The sequence below is a fragment of the Monodon monoceros genome, unplaced genomic scaffold, assembly GCF_005190385.1.
Source record: "Monodon monoceros isolate NGI ecotype Baffin Bay Population unplaced genomic scaffold, NGI_Narwhal_1 Super_Scaffold_12, whole genome shotgun sequence".
Taxonomy (NCBI): domain Eukaryota; kingdom Metazoa; phylum Chordata; class Mammalia; order Artiodactyla; family Monodontidae; genus Monodon; species Monodon monoceros.
In genome coordinates, this window is record NW_021703768.1 from 132,909,665 (window position 1) to 132,924,440 (window position 14,776).

The following is a 14,776-nucleotide window of genomic DNA, read 5'->3' on the forward strand; positions in this document are numbered from 1 at the left end:
CTGCCACTTTGAATTCTTTCAACAAATTCCTTATAAGGTTGTAATGAAAATGTACTGCACACTCATTATGTCCAGGGTCTGTGCTATGAGGCTATGCGTTCTCTCACTTCATCCTCACAGTAACCCATTAAAATAGGTACTGTTCTCATCCTCATTTTGCAGATAAATGAATAGGCTCAGAGAGGTTAAGCAACGTGCCTAAGATCCCACAGCTAGTTAAGTAGAAGTGTTAGGATTTGAACCCAGGTCTGGCTAACTCCAGTGTTCAAGCTTTTAGTAATGAAAATTCTTTCTGGTTTAAGATAAAAATGGTTTTCTCTTTCTTTCCCTCCTTCTCTATTTTCAGTCTCAGGAGGAAGTCTGTGATTTGCTCCATGCTGCACCCTTCCAAAACATCTTGCCTAGAGTCTACATCAAAGGTAAGAAACCACTGACAGCAGCTAAATGGCCAGTCTGAATTTGCACCTCATGCTCACTTAATCCCAATAAACTCAGATGTGCGGTCAGAAATGGAGAAGTTGAGAGCTTTGGACAGCTATTGGGTAGTCACAGAATTGGAAATGCGTGCTCCAAATGCTCCAGGCCTTGGTCCTTCTAGAATATCCCTAGTAAGTTGCTGTCTAGCTTGGTTGGTCTAAATCCTTCAAGTGATGGGGAACTCACCACCCCATGAGGTAGATGATTCCACTGTTGGGCACAGATAATAGAACATTTTCCTTGTAGTGGGTCCTGATCACACTTGCCAGAACCAGGGAAAACAGTTCTACACGCTCCATCCAAGTGTTGGAATACAAATACGTCACCAGGTCCTCTGAGAGCTCTTCCTTCCCCATTTCCCCCGGTGTGCCCTGAATCTCATTTTCTGCCTACTGTTCCTTTTGCAGAGGGGGAGCGTTTGGAGGTCCGGATGAAACGCCTGGAAGCCAAGTACGCGCCACTTCACCTGGTCCCTCTGATAGAGCGGCTGGGGACCCCTCAGGTACGATCCTCCTATCACGGACTCGGAGAACCAAAAGGAACTTTAGAGGGAGAGAGAGCATTTGGTCCAACCTCCTCATTGTACAGATGGGGAAACTGAGGCCCAGAGAGAGAAACAGAAAGTCTAACAGCACACAGCCTGTTAGTGGCAAGGGCAGGTCTTGAATGAGTTTTGCTGACTCTCAGGCCTGCACCCAGTATCATCTATCCTGCCGAGAAAGAAGGAAGTCAGACAAGTGTCTGTCACTCCCCGTTAGGTATTAAGAATTCTGCTGAGTTATCTCTCAGAATTAGAACCGCACGCCCTGTGAACCGGCAGTTCATCTCTGGGTATCTTTGCTAAAAAAAACTCTTACAGGAACACAAGATGTTTACCACGGCATTGTTTGTTAAAGCAAAAAACTGGAAACAACCTAAATGTCAATCAGTAGAGTGTTGACTAAATAAAATGTGGTAAAATCATTCAAATGATGAATACCTGCTACATAATAATGAAAAGAAAAAAATCAGATCTAGATGCATCAGTGTGGACAGACCATGAGCACATGGTTAGGTGAATAAAGCAAGTTGCACTACAGGTCATGGAGCATGATGCTATTTGTATTTTTTTAAACACATATCAAAAAACCATATTAAGTAAAACTTTTCCTAGGAAATGAAAAACACCCAGTTCATAATGGTGGCAACCTCTGAAGAAAGATGAAAGGGACAGAGATGGGTGGGGAGATCAAAGAAGGCAGCTTTATCTGTAATGTTCTAATATTTTTGAAGGTGAATGAGCTCAGGTGTTAAATCTGTAATTAAAACTCATTTTTATAAACCTGAACATGGAGATTCTCCTGCCTTTGGAGAACTCACAAACCGTGCAGGCAGTCAGGAAAGAAGATACTTTGGAGGGGAAAGGGATGAAACAAACAGCATGTTCTGTCTCCTTTCAAGTTGATTCAAGTTGAATCAAGCATTTGGTGGTGGGGCAGGGCACGGATCAGGGTAGGAATTCAGGAAGAAGAGAAAACAGGGCACTGCAGCGAGACAAGCCAGTATGGCTTGTTCTGTTCCACAAAACCCAAAACCGACTGTTTAAAAGGTTTAGGATTCAGATCCGCTCTTGGACTAGCATCCCTAAGGTCCTCTCTCCTATCATCACAAAAGCTCATGAATCAGAAAAATTCTCATCCTCCACAGAGGGCGGAAGGCGGCCTCTTCTCTCGAAAAACATGGCAAGTGTTGGAGCCCATGACAGGGCCCCATCTGCCCAGGTGTCACACTGATGAGCAGCCCCAGCCAGACCCCCTGCAGGCCACCCACCTCCTACTGAAAACAGTGACTAAACATTTAGTGACATTTGGGTTCTTTAGTCACCACAGAGAGAATGTAGATACTGTGAAATATGCACATTTTCTTTTTTGGCCTTCCGGGGCTGAACACAGGAGATCCTCTAAAGATTGCCTTCTAGGGAGAAATCCCCCAAGCCAGCGACATATAAATGTGTCTGCTCCACTGTTGGTGTCATCCTACAAGAATCTGGCCTCTCACACCCAGGCTTCGGCATGTGTTTCCACTTAGGAGTCTGTGAATTCCTTCCGTGTTCTGATGAACACTATTTCCTTGGGACTGATAGAAATCTCAATTTGTCAAATGCTGATGTTTAACAAACAAAAGCCTAGACATTCTGCCAGAGAGGAAATGCCAGTTTTATAAGTCTCCCAGCCCTTAAGAAATAGTCCAAAACTTAGTCCTCCTGTAGACCAGAGAAACATTTTTAAAATATTAACGTCCAAGCTTGCTGGGGTTCAGGGAACTCACATAACTTCTAGGTTGGTGACAGGGAAATTCTGCTACATGTTTAATGTATTGCATTTCTTGTATTTGTTTCTAGGAAAAATTGAGGTGACCTGGTTTGTTGCCCAGTGCTATCATGAATTAATGTTCTGTCAGGGAGTTGAAGGACTCCTCTTTCCAGCTTTACCCCTGAATTGTTGCATAATCTAGTGCTAGACATTTAATATCTTGGTCTTTGTTTTCCCATCTATAAAATGGGCGAATAGCTGTTTTGTCTTTTTAGCTGAGCTGCCTTTCACAATCACTATGATAAACAAATAAGTAAAAAGCTTCTAAAAAACAGAAAGGAAAGAGCGAGCATGGAGATATTTTTCTCCAGAGTATCCTAAATATAATCAAAGTACTCCATGCAGATATATGTTTCCACATGATTTCACAGATGCTTTTTCTATACCCTTGTTAACTCAGAAAAGAATGGCAGAAAGAGAGAAAAAAATTCCCCACTGAGTGGAACAGAAATGGCTAAAATTTTTGTTAAACATACACACATAGTATATATATACATATATATATATATGAAACACAAAGTCACAGATTGAGGGTATATGCAACAAACAATCTTTAGTGCACTTTTTCAGATTAGAAGAACACTCATATCAAAAGAAAAAAGAGGGCTTCCCTGGTGGCGCGGTGGTTAAGAATACGCCTGCCAGTGCAGGGGACACGGGTTTGAGCACTGATCCAGGAAGATCCCATATGCCATGGAGCCACTAAGCCCACATGCCGCAACTACTGACCCAGCGCTCTAGAGCCCGCAAGCCACAACTACTGAGTCCACGTGCCACAGCTACTGAAGCCTGAGTGCCTAGAGCCCGTGCTCTGCAACAAGAGATGCCACCGCAATGAGAAGCCCACGCACCGCAACGAAGAGTAGTCCCCGCTCACCTCAACTAGAGAAAGCCCACGTGCAGCAACGAAGACCCAATGCAGCCAAAAATAAATAATTAATTAATTAAAAGCAAAAAGAAAGAAAAAAGGGCATGAAAGAAAACTCACAGCCTAAGAAATATAAATGCCAACAAACAGGAGAAAAAGTGTTCCGCTTTACCAGTGATCAATGCAACGTGAAAGAGAAGGATATAGCTCTTCATTTCGCAGGTTGGCTAAGAACTTTTCTTCATGATAATGAAGTACTGCTAAAGGCACAAGGAACAGACTTGACACAGACAGGTGTACAGTGGTTCAGCTTTTCTTGGGACTAATTTGTCACTATGTAACAAAAGCCTTTTAAAACTGCTTATACTCTTTGACTGGACAGTTCTACTTCTAGGATTTTATCCTAAGAAGATAACCAGAGAGAAGCTCAAAAAGTGTAATATATAAGGATAATTACTTACGAGTTGTCTATAATGATGAAAACTTGCGAGCAATTTAAAATAACCAACAGGAATAGAGAACTAAATAAATGACGTATGTCAATGGCCATTTTATGTAGCCATTAAAAAACCATATTACTGAATATACTAAAGGAAATTTTTTTTTAGTACCAGTATCTTAAGAGAAAAAAACAATGTAGATAGTGTGACCCAAACTGTGTTAAAATAGATACATATACATGCTCACATACATAAACACAAATAAATCATACATAAGTATTTTAAGAAAGCTCATCTGTGGGTGATGGGATTTATGGGAGATTTTTATTTTCTTATAACATTTTTACAATTTTTTTCCAGATTTTACTCTTGTAGCTCATAGGAAAACCCATAAAGGTAAACAGTTTTTCAGGAAAGGGGCAAAGCCCCTAACCATTTCAGTCAAGGCCCTTTGGTTGGCTCTGGTTGGGGGGGGTCATTAGAGTTCAAAATCTGTCTGCAGGTTTATAAACCCTGTTGCTAATTCTTTAGATCCTCCCACAGTTGTCAGGCCCTGAGGACTGATACAGACTAACTAAATGCACAGGTTAACTAGTAAGCCAGAACTCTCTGTATTAATTTCTGAAGGAGAATAATCATGACTCGAGAACAAACGTGGGTTCTTTATTTACTGAGCATCTTCGCTGTACCAGGCACTCTCTTTCTAAAGTGGAGAGCCCTGTCAGGGTCCAGGTACTACCACAGGGAGTTGCCTGGTGAGAACAGAGTCAAGCACTGGGGTCAGGGTTTTTGAAAAGAAGTATTTCTAGCTAACTGTGGCAGCTTCTCTGCGCTGGAGCGATCTTTCTCTGCCACCAGAATCAAGATGAGTCACCGTGAATCAGGGTTCCCTCTTGTGTTCGAAACACAGGTCGTAAGCTCTTCTTCCCCAATTCACGTTTTTCGTCCTAGACTTCTTTCAGTTTATAGCTGTCATGACAGCTACACTCCTGACCCACATTCCTAAAGGGCTCCAGCATTGGTGTTTCCTGATTTACTTCCCTTCATGGATTAATTTAATTGAGGCCGCCCTCTTTCTAGGGGCTGTAGGGTGTGGGGAGCGTGCAGGGAGCAGGCAGGCAGACTCCACGCAGCCACACTGTACACTGAGCTCTCGGGCGGGCCCGCCCTCTGGGGAACTGACCCCAGGAGTGCCCTGTGGACCTCTCTGTCTCTGAAGCCGGCCCTCTTAAGCTTTGTCCCTAGATTTGGAGATTGTACTTTGACCTTAGATGTTAATATCTATTATCTTTGCACATGGCTTTGAGACCTCTACCCCTAGATATTTTCTGCTCCTGCAGACGGTAATGTGTTTTGAAGTACTAGTCTAGCTGGCTGATTATTAGAGATGTAGTAACCAGATGCCATATGAGAAGCCAGTTTAAATTATTAAGGAAGATTGTTAACAGTGGTCAGAGAACTTCTAACGGGAGGAATAATCTGTAAAATCAGCGACAAATTTTTAAGAGTAACATATGCTTATTGTAGCACATTCAACTGTACAGAAGTATTTATAGTAAAATGAAAACCCCACCTGCTTCTCCAAGCCCATCTGTTCCCACAACTGATGTTAATCCTTCTAGAATGTTTTACACTCTCACCCCCACATACACATACGTGCGTACAGTTTTGTGTGTCTGTCTGTGGGATTGTGTTACTGATGTCTTTTAATAGGATTGTAGTATATGTCCTCTTCTGCAACTTGCTCTATTCACTTAACAATTTAATCCACAGCTCTAGACTACTAGGATTCAAATCCCAACTTTTCCACTCACTGACTGCCTCTCTGAACCTCAGTTTCTTCTTCAATAAAATGGGGATAATAATGGCATCTTCTTCATGGGGTTTATGTAAGGAGTAAATAAGGTAGGTACTTAACGAATGCATAGAACAGGGCCTGGTGTATTACACACACAGTGAGTGTGTGCTAGTAGTAGTAACAGTACAGTAGTAGCAATAGTACTAGTAGTAGCATCATCTCAGTCTTTTCAAAGGCTACCTAGCATTTCATTATATAGATGGATTGAAATTTTTTTATACTATTCCTCTAGCGATGGCTCCTCGATTTTACTTACCCCAAGACTTCCCCCTGCGATTGAACTCAGGTTTATAAAGTTAGTGCCCTGCTCTGGGCAAGACCTCAGTTCTGGTGAATGAATTACAGATGCAGCCAGCTCTGGGGTTTGGGAATATCGGGTGAGAGGTAGAAAATGAGGTCTGAGGTGTGACTGGCAGGTGTATGTACTCTCCCGTTCCCAGCAAATCGCCATCGCTCGGGAGGGCGACCTCCTGACCAAGGAGCGGCTGTGCTGCGGCCTGTCCATGTTCGAGGTCATCCTGACCCGCATCCGGAGCTACCTGCAGGACCCCATCTGGCGGGGCCCCCCGCCCACCAACGGCGTCATGCACGTCGACGAGTGCGTGGAGTTCCACCGGCTGTGGAGTGCCATGCAGTTCGTCTACTGCATCCCCGTGGGGACCAACGAGTTCACAGCTGAGTGAGTAGTCCCAGGGAAGGCGGGGTCGCCCCCCCCAACCTGCTCATCCCCCACCCGAAGAGCCATCGGGCAGCCAGAGCTCAGCCAGAAAGGAGGGCAGGGGCGGGGTTGTCCAACAGCGGTTTGTTGAGCACGTGCTGTATGTCGGTCAGGGTTCTAGGTGCCGGACATGCATCTGTGCAGAGCAAAAGTAGACAGTTCCTGGCATGTGGGGTTGACAGGGCCAAGAGAAGACTAGAAAATAGATATAAGGTGCATCTAATGAGGTCCCTTGGCAGCGAGGGCAGGAAGGACAACAGATGCCCATGAAGAGAGACAGGTGGATTATAGGAATTTACTTCACAGATGACAGCTGAGCTGGAACACTGCTTAGGATTCAGCTCTTAGAGGGGAGAAGGGGACCCCACAGGGAAGGCTCCAAGTGGTTGAAGACAGACATGGAGTGTGTGCATATCGGGGCCTTGGACCTCTCAGGGCCTGTCTTCACGGGACTAGAAGCTGGGCCTTTGGAAGGGGTGGGGTGGGGGGAGCTCTGGCCAGGGCTTGGTATTAAGATCTCACCGCCCACCCCAGCAGAGCTCCAGGGGTCGTAGAACAGAGACAGGCTCCCCTAGCAGAAGGTGGGCCCCACCTTGCTCATGAGGCCTCTGCTCCTAAAAAGCAGGGGTGCCTTTGAGAGGAACCCAGTCCTGTTCTCAGAGAAGACAGAAGCAAAGCCCCATTCTCCTGTCACTCACCCAGCTACACAGCAAGAGCAGAGTGGTGAAGAGGGCAGACAGGGCCTGCCCTCCGGGAGCCAGGAGCTCTGGAGGAAACATGCACGGGGGCCAGAGAGGCCTCCCCGAGAGAGTGGTGCTGGGAGTGGGATGGGAAGGCTGTTTCCAGAGCAGCTGCACTTTCCGCGACAGCGGTGGGGAAGCTGGGAAACCTTCCCAGTGGGCTGCGCTGCATTCAAGGGCGAGCGATCCAGCCAGGAGATGCCCCACGGCCTCCCAAATTGCCCAGGTGGCCGTTGAGAGTTGGGGGCGTGCAGGCTGAGCTTCGCCAGACCCAAGAGGACTGGCAGCCCTGCACACCAGCAGCGTCTGTTCATGCCCCATCGTGTCCCTCCCCCACCCCCAGTCCCTGCCCTCTCCACCTACACTGGCCAGCTGGTCTCCTGGTTTGAAACCACCCTTCCCCTCCCAGGTGTTCCTCTGGTTCCTTTCCAGAGCCAAGACAGAGCTTCATCAGAATTCTAACTGGCTACATAAATCTCAAAGGCTGGTTGGATTTTTTTTCTTGCAAATTTGTCTTCTTCAAAGCTGATTTTTCTTACATTAGTGGGGCGACAGACTGACACCTCTTTATGGCTAGCAGGGCTTATAATATAACCAGAGTCCCAGGAACAAATGAGTCCACACTCACAGCTTCCCTTGTACCCATTCTACAGATTAAGAGAATTGGCCCAGAGGTGAGCCAGCTCACTAGCTGTACTGCTGGTCCAAGATGAGGGTCCCTTCCCCCTCTGCCTCCTGCTTCTCACTCCAGCTGCTTCCTCTCCCACTCCCAGGCAGTGTTTTGGAGATGGCCTGAACTGGGCTGGCTGCTCCATCATCGTCCTGCTGGGCCAGCAGCGTCGCTTTGACCTATTCGACTTCTGTTACCACCTGCTGAAAGTACAGAGGCAGGACGGGAAGGATGAAATCATTAAGAATGTGGTAAGCAGCTCGTGGCTGGGTCCTGGGAGTTGGGGCCAGGCCTGACAAGCAGGCCTTTCATCGGCAGAGGAGGGTGAGCTGCTTATGGAGGCCAGCTCCCCACACCGCAGCAGGTAGGTACAGAGACATTCAGCAGCTGGTGACCTTCTCGTAAGAAGCCGTGAGTCACTGGCTCGTAACCCACTGGGATGAATCACATCACCCCGCAGGGCAGGGCCAGCCTCCAGACCTGAAACACACCTTCCCTGTGCCAGTCAGACTCTGCTAATGCTGCTTCGTCATCTGCACAAACTCTGACTGAACACGAAAGTTGTGCAGCCACGGGGATGGGATGAGCGCCGCTGTCGTGTGTCGGGTAGGCAAGGCTGCTGCGGGAGCATCAAGAAGGGCTGTCTAAAGCAGACTGAGGGGCTGGGCAGGGGCCTCAGAAGGCTCCCCCTAGAGGCGATGCTTGGGCAAAGTCCAGAATGACCAGCTGCAAATAGCCAGGCAGAAAATAGGGTGCAGGATGGGGAGAATGTTCTAGGCAGAGGGAACAGCTAGAGCAAAGGCACAGAGGCATGAAGATGTATGGCGGGAACAGAGGGTGGGTCTGCAGGACCTGCTGAGAGGAAAAAGAGGCAGGAGCCACCTCAAAGGTTTTTTGTTTGCTTTGAGGTAGAACATACGTAACATAAAATTTGCTGTTTTAGCTATCTTTAACTGTTTACTGCATTAAATTCACTCACCTTGTTACGCAACCATCACCACCTCCATCTTCAGAACTTTTCATCTTCCCCAGCTGAAACTCTGTGCCTAGGAAACAGTAACTCGCCATGCTCCCTCCCCGCAGCCTCTGGTAACCACCCTTCCACTTTCTTTCTCTGTGAGTTTGACTGCTCTAGAGGTACTTCGTATAAGTGGAATTCTCACTCAGCATAATGTGTTCAAGGCTCACCCTGTTGTAGCATGTGTCAGTATTTCCTTCCTTTAAAGGCTGAATAATATTCCATTGTATGTATACACCGCATTTTGTTTATCCATTCATCTGTCGATGGACGCTTGAGTTGCTCCCGCATTTTGGCTGTTGTGAATCATGCTGCTGTGATCATGAGTGTACAAATAACTGTTCAAGACCCTGCTTTCATTGCTTTGGGGTATATACCTAAAATTGGAATTGCTGGATCATGTGGTAATTCTGATTTTAATGTTTTGAGGACCACCATACTGTTTTCCATAGTGACCACACCATTTTACATTCCCACCAGCAATGCACAGGAGTTCCAATTTCTCTGTATCCTCCCCAGCACTTGTTATTTTCTGTGTATCTTTGGAAATAGCCATTTTAATGTGTGTGTGAAGTGGTATCTCATTGTGGTTTTGATTCACATTTCCTTAGCAATTAGTGATATTAGCATCTTTTCATGTGCTTATTGGCTATTCGTTTATCTTCTTTGGAGGAATGTCTATTCAAGTGTTTTGCTCACTTTTTAATTGGGTCATTTGGCTTGTTTTTGTTTGTTTGTTTGTTTTGCTGTTATTTAATTGCAGGTGTTCTTTCTATATTCTGGATATTAATCCCTTATCAGATATATGATTTGAAAATGTTTTCTTTCCTTCTTTGGGTCACCTTTTCACTCTGTTGATAGTGTCCTTTCATGCAAATAAGTTTTTAATTTTGATGTATTCCAATTTATTATTTATTACCTGTGCTTTGGTGTCATATCCAAGAAATCATTGCCAAACTCAATGTCATAACGCTTTTCCTCTGTTTTCTTCTAAAAGTTTTATAGTTTTCACTCTCATGTTTAGGTCTTTAATCCATTTTGAGCTAATGTTTTGTATATGGTGTAAAGTAAGAATCCAACTTCTTCTGTGTGTGGATATCCAGTTTTCCAGCACCGTCTATTGAGAAGACCATTCTTTTTCCATTGAATGTTGTGGGCACCCTTGTCAGAAATCATTTGACCATATATAAAAGGGGTTATATCTGGGCTGTCTGTTTCATTGGTCCATATGTCTGTCTTCATGCTAGAACCACACTGTTTTGATTACTGCAGCTTTGTGGTAAGTTTTGAAACTCAAAGCGTTTTATGGTCAAGTTCACATTTCACTGTCAAGCTCTGGGCACCCATAGAAGGCCTTTAAGCAAGAGAGTGGCATGATCATTGAAGCATCAGGACCCCAGACCCCACCCTCAACTGAATTCTTCCCTTTCTCTTGATTTCTCTGTCCCCTCCTCCCATCCCTAACCTGCACGTCCCTGTCCTTCTACAGCCCCTGAAGAAGATGGCAGACAGGATCAGGAAGTACCAGATCTTGAACAATGAGGTTTTTGCCATCCTGAATAAGTACATGAAGTCCGTGGAGACGGACAGTTCCACCGTGGAGCATGTGCGCTGCTTCCAACCACCCATCCACCAGTCCCTGGCCACCACCTGCTAGGCGGAAGGTCCTGCAAACCCTCGACCTGGAGGAGAAGCAGGAGAGAGAAAGCCACAACCAGCCTGCAACAGGGTCTGACTGGACAGTGTGTGGGATGGACCTGGAAGGAAACAAGAACCTCCCCAAACACATCTGCACCTCCTGAGGGCTGGGCCTGTGCATGCTCTCCCACAACATCTCCATGGTGGTTTCTCCATAGTGTAAATGGAAAAAAAAAAAAAAAGAAAAGAAAAGAAACAGGGCAGTATATGCTTTTTTCTTTTTTACTTTTTTTCCCTCAGCTGTGTTAAGAGCCCTAGTTTTACCCTTTCTCCATCTCGTGGTCCCCTACATCTGTGGTTGCTTCCCAAGACCTCCTCCTCAGATGGAGACCTCCAACCCAATGCCCACGTGCCACCCCAGAACTGAAGTCTTAGAGATGGAGAAAAGAGTGTGGTGATGCCCCAAGATGTCAGCCTGACCATGCTTCCACTTCCTAGCATCTTCACCTCCTCTCGCTCCCTCCCTCCACTTCCCAAGATGGCATCTTCTTCTGCTCTTTACGCCAGGGATTCTACCACCAAGAATACTCCTGGACCAGGCGCTGAGAGCCATGGTGAATGGGAGACGAGGTTCCTGGTATTGGTACCATGGTAGATGGTGTTGTGGTGTTGCCTTTGACCTTCCATGGACTCCCAAAACCACATTCTGACTCCCCTCTCAGGGCACTCCTAGAGAGAATTCAGAAATGCATTCACAACTGGAATGGGTGAGTAGAATTGGGGTAAGAAGATGGTCAGAACCGCTATGTAGAAGCAGTATTTAAGAACACAGCCAGGGATTCCATAGTCCAAGACAGAAAGCTATTAGACCACCTCATCAGCTTGATGGTGAGAGGGTCCTTTATTCATTGAGCAAATGCTTAGTGAGCACCAAGTTGCACAGGGTAATGGACACTGGGGCTACAGCTTTGAACAGGCCAGGCATGCACTGCCCACAGCATTAGCCAGCGACCAAATTAGGGGCCACTTCTTGGCACAGAATCTCTCATCAAGGAAAACTGTCACAAGAAAGAAAATATTAAAGGGTTATTTTAATAGAAGCCAGAAACATCTTGGGGTCAAGGAGGTAAGGAATATAAATAATACTTGTCAACGAGCTTTTAATACCAAAATATACCCCAAAGAGGATCCTGTTCTAGTGAATCAGGACTTCTGTTGTCCTAGAAGCTGAAAGATTCCGGCGACATTTTATCTTTGACTGTCAACTTCCTTGATGTTCCTTAACTTAGATTTAGAGGTATGGCGTGTATCTCACAGGGACGTGTCTACTTCCGTTTCCCTGACTGAACCAAAATTCCCTGCAGGATCTCCTACCAAGCATGGGGAGACTGTTTAGAAGGACAGAAGCCTTTGGGAAGTGAATTTCTCATTGCAGAGCACCTCATCATCAAAGGGAATCTATGACCCTGAGCTTGTAAGAACATATAAAGTGAGACATTGGATATTTCTCCCCCGGCCCAGGAAGGAAAAGAAAGAGAGAAAATAGAACAGTAATGATCTCCTCCCTCAGGGCAGATGAATGGAAATGGTTTCCATTAACCAGATGGCCCACTTCAACCCCATGGCAAGAGCAAAGAAGTGTCCATAGCAAGAGATTTGTGTTACCCACTCATGCTCACCAGGGAGGAGAGAGGTGGGGCTCGCCAAAGTATGGTCCAAAGGCCACATACATCAGGACCTCCTGAGATTAGCACGTTTAATGCAGATTCCTGGGCCCCATCTCACACCCATTGATTCTACAGCTCTGGGAGCAGGGTCAAGAAATCTGCACTTGCCACAAGCTGGATTGTTCTGTTGCACATGAGAGTCTGAGGACCACTGCTGTAGAGGCCCCCTGCACTGCTACCCTTGGGCTTCGAGCTCCCTCTGAGCCATGAAAGAAAATATTTGTTGGGAAGGAAAGTGAGTCAGGGTGGAAGCTGTCAGATCCTCCTGTCTGGAGCTGCCACTTCCTACTCTGATTTCTCATTTTTTTCTTCTTGATGACCATAGATGTATCCCAAAGGCAAAAGTGAGGCATTACACGACATGGGAGAACCACCAGGTAAAACTCACCTTCAAAACCCACATAAAATTTCTAAGCTCCAGAGCCTTCCGAGTCTTCATTCCTGTCTGGGAACAGTAGCTGGCTCACTCTCTCAGATTAAGTCTGGCTGTTAAGTCCTGGAGATCATTCTAAATCCTTGACCATTGCTTTGCAGAGATTTGGATCACCGGTTGGATGAGATTGCTATTTCCACAGTCCACCCCTCCCACCCTGCATTCATAGCCCTGAATTTGACCCTCTGGGTAGAATCCTGTTATCCTCAAGAGGTTTGATCCCAGTAAATTGAGGTCTTCACCTTTAGGAGAGACGTTTCATTTCCCTGGCTCACCAGCAGCATTGATTTACGAACACCGAAAGGGTTTAATAATTCTTTCCTTCCTGGTGTTACTGCCCACCCCCACTTTTGATTTTTTGTGTATCTAAGAACCAGGAAAAATAAAAACTTAGGTTTTAAAAGGTTAAAAAAAATTCTGTTTCAGAAACTGTCAAATGTACCATATTTGTATTAAGAGTTGTTGGGGATTTTTGTACAATGAATTTACATTTATTTATGGTGACTTATATTTACGCTTGTGATCACATAATGATGGTAAATTCTTAAATCATATTTGCTATGCAGCTGAAGATGATATTTTGCTTTGTATTTTGGGGTACCTGTGTTCAGTTGATAAACATTTCCATCTCCATTAAAACTGCTTCCAAACTAGTGAAATGAGCATCTTGTCTTGATTCTGGGTCATGTTCTAGCCGTCGTTGATCTGTGGAAGGCCACATGAAAACTGATGCCTAAGGATACAACCTGAAAGAGAATGGAGGAAGATAAAGAAGGCAAAGACATTGCGCCCTAAACTAATGGCTTGTTTTCCTTTCTCACTGGGGGAATTAAATCTTTACAAATTGACTTGCACTGGGCAAGATATCGGAGATGGTTCCTGAGCCTAGGGGATTCATAGTCTGACAGTGTAACTCTACAAACTATATCCCTAGTTTTGTTTTTTGGGGGTTTTTTTTTGTTGTTTGTTTTTTATTTTTTTAATTGAAGTGTAGTTGATTTACAATGTGTTAGTTTTAGGTGTACAGCAAAGTGACTCAGTTATACATATATATCCTTTTTCAGATTCTTTTCCATTATAGAGTGTTACAAGGTATTGAATATAGTTCCCTGTGCTATACAGGTGTTCGTTATTTTTCTGTTTTATATATGGTAGTGTGTATCTGTTAATCCCAAACTCCTAATTTATTCCTTCCTCCCTCCCCACATTGGTAATCATAACTTTGTTTTCTATGTCTATGAGTCTGTTTCTGTTTTGTAAATAAGTTCATTTGTATCATTTTTTAGATTCCACACATATAAGTGAAATCATGTGATATTTGTCTTTCTCTGTCTGACTTCACTTAGTATGAAAATATCTTGGTTCATCCATGTTGCTGCAAATTTCGTTCTTTTTATGGTTGAGTAATATTCCATTTTGTGTGTGGGGGCGGGGGGTGGCGAGCGTAAGGTTGGCCGAAAAGTTCATTCGGGTTTTTCCATCAGATCATGTGAAAAACCCAAACGAACTTTTTGGCCAGCCCAATATATATACACACACATATATAATATCTTTTTTATCCATTCATCTGTTGATGGGCATTTAGGTTGCTTCCATGTCTTGGCGATTATAAATAGTGCTGCTGTGAACATTGGGGTGCATGTGTCTTTTCGAATTAGAGTTTTTGTCTTTTCCAGATATATGCCCAGAAGTGGGATTGCTGGATCATATGGTAACTCTATTTTTCCTTATTGGCTGCACCAATTTACATTTCCACCAACAGCATAGGAGGTTTCCCTTCTCTCCACATCCTTGCCAACATGTTATTTGTGTTCTTTTTGATGATAACCGTTCTGACA

The 14,776-nt window shown here is 44.9% G+C and overlaps 1 protein-coding gene across 6 annotated transcripts in view; it reads left to right on the forward strand.

Moving 5' to 3' along the window:
• Positions 1-11,030, forward strand: part of CYFIP2 (cytoplasmic FMR1 interacting protein 2) — a 129,336-nt gene extending 118,306 nt beyond the window's left edge. For all 6 annotated transcript variants that reach the window (XM_029217319.1, XM_029217322.1, XM_029217320.1 and 3 more), the window contains 5 exons: positions 347-419; positions 885-979; positions 6,435-6,673; positions 8,226-8,373; positions 10,630-11,030. In XM_029217319.1, coding sequence (XP_029073152.1) covers positions 347-419; positions 885-979; positions 6,435-6,673; positions 8,226-8,373; positions 10,630-10,797 — 723 coding nt within the window. In that variant the 3' untranslated portion in view covers positions 10,798-11,030. The remainder of the gene's footprint in view (positions 1-346; positions 420-884; positions 980-6,434; positions 6,674-8,225; positions 8,374-10,629) is intronic.
• The last annotated feature ends 3,746 nt before the right edge of the window (positions 11,031-14,776 follow it).